Below are 6,542 nucleotides of genomic sequence, written 5' to 3'. Positions count from 1 at the left end.
TAGATCTACTGATTTAAATGTTCAGGAGTGGTGGACCGAGACACATGTGTTTTTAAGAAGCTTCACAAATGTGCACTGTAGGTTAATCACCACTTTCATGAAGTAATTTAGAATAATTTTTCTGTAGCTTTCACGGAAACATTAAACCCCAAATTGGGGTAGAGACCCCATAGCTGAGGAAGCCTATTGCTTTATCAGCATAGGCCACGAGAGTCTTGTGTGGTGCAATTTCATTCCTATTAGTTGTAGAGAATGTAGTAGGTGGGATCGACACAGCGCAAGTTGAAATAAATAAAAGATTATACCTTTTCTGCTGACGTGAGGAGAAAAGCAGAACCTGCAGCTGTGTACTGCCTGCTGTTTTGGACAGACAAATATTGAGCACCTGTTGTTATTCCTTCCTTCCCCAGGGGAAGCAGGCACTTATTTGGCTACTCGGGGTCCATGGGGAAAGAATTCCCAATGCTCCTTATGTGTTGGAAGACTTTGTAGAGAATGTGAAGTCAGAGACATTTCCGGCTGTTAAAATGGAGCTGCTCACTGCCCTGCTGCGCCTTTTCCTCTCACGACCTGCCGAGTGCCAGGACACGCTGGGGCGTCTGTTACATTACTGCATAGGTGGGTTCTCCAGAAAGAAATAGTACTTGCCAGGACCAATAGTAAAAATTCCCGCAGCTTTCATTGTTTGATGAGTCCCATCTGAGATCCAAGAAGAAAATGCTAATGTTTGGTAGGGTTTCTTCCCTCCATCCTTTTCTTCTCTTCTGGGTCTGGGGCTCAAGAAGAAGATGTCGATGTTTTCTTGGGCCTCCTGCCTCCTTTATTTTTTTCTCCTATTTTGGTTGTCACAGGGGTAGGAGGAGAGTGTTTTCATTTTAAATTAATTCATCTGTTGTCTTACCTCAGAGGAAGAAAAGGATATGGCAGTACGGGACCGAGGTCTCTTCTATTATCGTCTCCTCCTAGCTGGCGTTGATGAGGTTAAGCGGATCCTATGTAGCCCTAAATCTGACACTTCTCTTCGACTCTTGGAGGATCAGGCAGAAAGACCTGTGAATAGCTGGGCCTCAGACTTCAACACGCTGGTGCCAGTATATGGCAAAGCCCGCTGGGCAACCATCTCTAAACTCCAGGGGCAGAGCGTTTTTTTTTCCTAAGACTGCATCCTTCGCCACATCAGGTCAAAGTAGTCCTTACTCTATATCTTGTCGTGAAAAATTGTTATCTTTTGCAATGCCTAGTGGTAGAGTACCCTAGCTAAATCTCAGACTATTACCTGAATTTGAAGTTTTATGAGCAAGAAAGAAGTTCCTTACTGGCTATTTAAGTCATTTATCCAAAGAGAAAAGTTACATTGTGTACTTTGGGAAATCTGGGTAAAACATGTGGTTCCTATAGGTGAAGCACATCTCTTACACAAGCTTTCTGACTCTTTCAGGACCCCTGATTCCTGAAGAGAACAAGGAGAGGGTACAAGCACTCCCTGACTCTGGAGCCCTCATGCTAGTGCCCAGTCACCAGATGACTCCTGAGTCTTTTGAGAAAACGTGGCTTAGCCTCAAAGTCGCTCATCAGCAGGTGTGCCCTTGGCAGGGAGTAGTCCATCCTGACACCCTCCAGGTGGCCCTGCAGGTGGTGAACATCCAGACCATCGCGGTGAGCAAGGCTGGGGCTCAGCCATGGAAAGCCTACCTCAGTGCGCAGGACGCTGCCGGCTGTCTGTTCCTAACGGAACTGCTGTTGGAGCCTGGGAACTTGGAAATGCAGATCTCCGTGAAACAAAGCGAGGCGAGGACTGAGACACTGAACAGTTTTGTTTCTGTATTAGAAACTGTAATTGGTACAATTGGAGACATAAAATCGTAAGAGTCTTGCTGCCTGTCCGGAATGAGATGAATAGCTATCAGAGTCCTTTAGTTTTTCTCATTGGAGCTGCTTGTAAGTCCAGATAATGTCAAATGAAAAGGAGAATGGGAAATCTAGGAATCAGGATTCTCGTGTTTTTGTCTAAACGCCATTAACTTATTCCTCTCATGCCTGTTGGTGAGTGACCCCATTTTTCCAGGAGATGTTGTAAAAGTTAATGTTGGTGAGGGGTTGGGAATGGGGGTGAGGGAAGGATTTGGATTCTTCTCTAATCAGTTTTAGGGTGTTTTACTAATTAAAGATGCCTGAATTGTGTGGATCTGATGGAGTCATCATTTGTGGGTGTCATCTTTTCCCTGGATTATTGCGGTTAATTCCTGACTGCTCTTACCTTTCTTATTATGCTTCTTAGGCCAGAGTTCAAAGTCTTCAGTGTCATGTCTCGCCACTTCCCGAAACACCCTCCCTTCTGGTGAAAGGAAATCACTTTCAGTTTCCTGAATGCACCAGATTCTGCCTCACCTCTGTGCTTTTGGCACCTGCTTTTATTTCTTGCCGAAAACATTTCCTCACCCTCGAAGCTTTATTTAAGTAACATCTAGTCTATCTTTCAGTGTTCAACTTAGTCACGAGCTCTTTCGGGAAGTTTCTGTGACCCTCGCTGCCTTCGTTAAGGGTCTCCTTCAATCTGTGAAAGCAGCCAGTACACACATATGTCTAGCGGTACCGTTGTAATTGTTTTCCTGTCACTCTGCCTCATTTTAATTTTATTCATACCAGACCACATTTTATACATTAATTGAGACAACATATGGGAAGAACAGACTTAATAAAATTATGGTAAAGTATAAATAACTAGAGAATCCAGAAGGGGAAAACGAAAATACCAGTTAAGACCAGCTGGGTTAGGAATGGGGAAGAACACAAGTGTTCAGGCTGTAAAGGCCTACACAATTGTTTCAGCCGAGCCTCAGATTTAGCTCCATAAGTGATCTGCAGTCAGAGTGAAGAGAAATAGTTATATAGTTGTCATCAGAGAGGAAGAAACATTTCAATTCTAACTTCTAAAAGAAATTTACTTGTAGTTTTGATACATATACAATTTCTGTGAGAAGTTCATAATGGATTTCACATGACTTTTCTTAGATGTTCTTCAATGAACACAGAGCATAACTTTAACATGGAGCTGATTGAAGGGATTTCTTCAAAGACTTAAGATAACACGACCCAAATATCATCCAGCTTAATGCAAGGACATGTATTGCCTAGATATGTAGATAGACTGGATAGCCTTCAAGTAACTTTTCACCCATCACTTCTCACAATTTCACCCATCACTTCTCACAACTAGGCTCTTAATAAAAGTAGCTAACATACAGTAGTGAATTCTCTCGTTAAGAATTTGTAAGTTGATTGTCCCCAGTGGACGATTTCTAAGGATGGTGATTTTCTTTCTTTCTATCTTCACAATGTCTGCCACTTAGTGATTACTCAATAGATATTTATTGAACGAATGACTAAATAGATTCTGATGGTATTTTGTGAATGGTGTTTGAAGTATGTTTTATATCGTATCAACTATCCAGAAAATAATGGAAGTCTCTAGGGTTTCTCAAAAGTGGCACTATTGACAAATAATTCTTTGTCATGGGGTTTCCTGTGCATTGTAGGGTGATTATTGGCAGCATCTGTGTCCTGTACCCACTAGATGCCAATAGACCCCCCAGTTGTGACAACTAAAAATGTCTCCAGACATTGCCAAAGGTGCGCTGTGGGGTAAAATCCCCCCCAGTTGAGAACGCATGAGCTAGACCATGGATCCCCAGGGACTGGAGGTAGCGGGATCAGAACAGTTTTGGAATTGCTTTTCCATATTTTGACTTGTTCAGTTAAACTATGAATGTTTAGTGAGGTACTAACTAAAATGAAATCGAAGTGTCAGGTGCTGCCAATCTAAAGTGTTAAGGGATCAGGATGTAGGTGGTGGAAATTGAGTCAACTCATTGATTTTTTTTAAAAAAAATAAAGACTAATTGAAATGTTGACCTAAAGAAAATTAGGTATGGCTCAGCAATTGAGTAAATATTACTAAAATAATCCCAGCTGTTGGAGCTTTTAGAAGATTAAATTCTACTTGATTGCTTTTCTGTCATGTAAGGGGCAGAGCAGAGTATGAAACTGTTGCTTTTGAAAGTTTAATTTTAACGTGATCACAGTGAAGAACTGATTTAACCATAGCCTGGTTTTACTAATTTATAAGCAAAATGACTAAAGTTTATGCCATGAAGCTATGTAATATTCCTTCCCCTTAGGCGCTTTCTCTAGCCTCTGCAGACATGGTTTGATGGCGTAATATGTTAGATGCTTCTCTTTAGAATCCATGAGGGTAGTTGATTCTGTGCCTTTTAGAAAAATGGCCTAATGTCTATCTTAGTTGGTAAATAGAATGTAATACACGCAGCGAGTGCTCACCAATGACATTGGTGCTTTGGGACATTGCAGAGGCAATCGTTTGCATAGTTCCCAACCATAATTTTATGTTATGGGCCAGTGATTGTTATATATCTACGGTACCTGCCCCCTCATTTCTGAATGGGAGTTCTGCTACACTTTTTCTATTTCTTTCTCATATATTGTGTTTGGGGAGGGAAATGAGTAACTTATTTCCTTAGTTATAGGTGTCCACACTGAGAGGAGCTGTCCCCGAGGATCCTCATCCACATGTAGACCTGGTGAAGATAACGAGACCCTGGACTTCGAGCCAATGGTATAATGAGATGAGGCTTTTGGGAGAGGGGCGTAAATTGCTGTGTCCAGAGCGGCAGAAGAAGCAAGTGATAGTGAAAAAATTCTGGCTTCATTTTTCAGCAATAATCAGGAGTACGATTAGAACTGCAAGAGCGAGGGGCATGTGGCTGAGGGGTAAGGGATGGTTTGGGAGGGTGCTACACTGAAAAACCAAAGAGAAATACCCCGCATGCCCACGAGAGCGTATATTCTGTTTCTGCAGCCTTAACAACATTGATTATATAGGATAATGCAAAGGAGTCAAGATTATGTTCCACAGATGGCGTTTGCCCCTAACCATGTCAGTAGTGAAATGAGGAAGGTGGTTTATTATTGTGGGGAAAGGTTTTTGAGGTAAGACAGGCTTGGTTTTAAATTTCTATTCTATCACTTACTGATGCCACTTACCTTGGGCAAACTATTTTATACCGGTGGGATGATCTCTCAAATGCATTTTTTGTTTTGGGGAATACGTCATAAATGTATTTGTTGTAATCCTTAAGTTGTCAATGGCTAGCTCTAGTGTGAAAGGAGGCTGGCCTAGAACGATCTCTGAGGGACCTTCTGACCTTAGCAGTCTGAGGCCTAGTTAGTAGTAACCAACATTTCAGCCCTAGTGATAGATAATGACAAATGCAAGTGGCCCTTTAGCTACATAATTCCTTTTCTTAGTCCCAAGGAATTTACGATCATTTGTTTTTATAGAATGGAATAGAAAACAAGCAAGATAGAAATTTCATTCTGAGCAACTGACTTACTGTTTATGCTTGAATCTCCCATTAGTACCCTGGAAGGACTGATGGGTTTGTGGGATGCTTCTGAGACCCAAACTCTAAATCTAGGTATAGCTACATAAGAAGGCAGCCACATGGGTGATATCCTGTAAAGCAGTGATGGAGTCCAACCCTTTTAGGAAAGTCCTCATTAATCCTGCTGGACAGTAAACTCCAGATCCCTTTCATTCTGGTCATTAGGCCTTGGGCTGAAAGGAAGACGTTTAACATTTACTGCACGTCAGACACTGCTGAGTCACTCCACACAACGTTATCTTACTTTGTCCTCATGATTTCCCTGTGAAATACTTTGTATTATCTTCATTTACATTTCCTCCAATACCCAATGCTGTTTTTCACCTTCTCAGGTTTTATATATCCTGTTCCTGCCACCCAGAATGGTCTCATTCCTCCTCTTTGCCTAACGGACCACTACTTGTTCTTCAGATCTCATCACAGTTGTTACTACTTCAGGGAAGCCTTCCTAACCCCCTAGGTTTGTTTTCCTCTTAGGCACTAATCACACACTGTCTCAATAAGCAGAAGAAATTATGTGATTAGTTCTTTAATATCTATTATTCATGCTAAAGTGCAAGCTCCATGAGGACAGGAACTCTATATCATTGTTCTGCGTTATTTGTAGAGCCAAGTATAGTTCCTTACACATAGATACTCAGTAAATAACCAATGTATGATTCTAGTAAATACATGCCATAATCAGGAGTTGAATGCTTGTCTCTTATGGCTTCAAGATCTTTCTTTAGGTTACACCATACCCAAACCTAACAGGAAGTTATTTCTTAATAAAAATACCCAAGAGGCTCTTTCTCAACTCTATTGCAGTTCTATATGGGCAATCTAACTATAAAAGTTGTTCATTAATCTTAGATACTTGCTATGGTGTGGTTCTGAGACGAGGAACTGAAAGTCTTCAAAACACCTCACAGTTCTGTGTGGTAAGTTCTTCAGAGAAGTCGCAGCTGTCTGAGGGGCTGTTTTTGAAGAAAGGTGGTGGGAAAGGCTCTAGGACCATTTGTCTCATTGATATGTGTCCCATTAGGGAACTTTTTGAGAAGTAGACACATCCGCTGATTTACCAGTGTTTCTTTCCGACTT

At 41.5% G+C, this 6,542-nt stretch overlaps 2 protein-coding genes across 7 annotated transcripts in view; both read left to right on the top strand.

Annotated features, from left to right (window-relative positions):
- Window positions 1-2,185, top strand: part of AP4B1 (adaptor related protein complex 4 subunit beta 1) — a 9,077-nt gene extending 6,892 nt beyond the window's left edge. The window contains 4 exon segments of the mRNA XM_015595461.2: window positions 411-618; window positions 907-1,147; window positions 1,149-1,180; window positions 1,439-2,185. Coding sequence (XP_015450947.1) covers window positions 411-618; window positions 907-1,147; window positions 1,149-1,180; window positions 1,439-1,866 — 909 coding nt within the window. The 3' untranslated portion in view covers window positions 1,867-2,185.
- The window catches only part of BCL2L15 (BCL2 like 15), a 12,165-nt gene continuing 7,532 nt past the window's right edge, over window positions 1,910-6,542 (top strand). Inside the window, exons 1-5 of one of the 6 annotated variants that reach the window (XM_015595463.2) lie at window positions 1,910-2,043; window positions 4,539-4,633; window positions 4,877-5,007; window positions 5,795-5,922; window positions 6,315-6,382. In XM_015595463.2, the coding sequence (XP_015450949.1) occupies window positions 4,904-5,007; window positions 5,795-5,922; window positions 6,315-6,382 (300 nt within the window). In that variant the 5' untranslated portion in view covers window positions 1,910-2,043; window positions 4,539-4,633; window positions 4,877-4,903. The other 5 variants (XM_025052211.1, XM_025052213.1, XM_025052214.1 and 2 more) reach the window with 5 other exon arrangements.

The sequence above is a fragment of the Pteropus alecto genome, unplaced genomic scaffold (assembly GCF_000325575.1).
Source record: "Pteropus alecto unplaced genomic scaffold, ASM32557v1 scaffold106, whole genome shotgun sequence".
NCBI lineage: Eukaryota > Metazoa > Chordata > Mammalia > Chiroptera > Pteropodidae > Pteropus > Pteropus alecto.
Note: the sequence above shows the minus strand (reverse complement) of the source record. Positions and strands in the feature narration are given on the sequence as shown.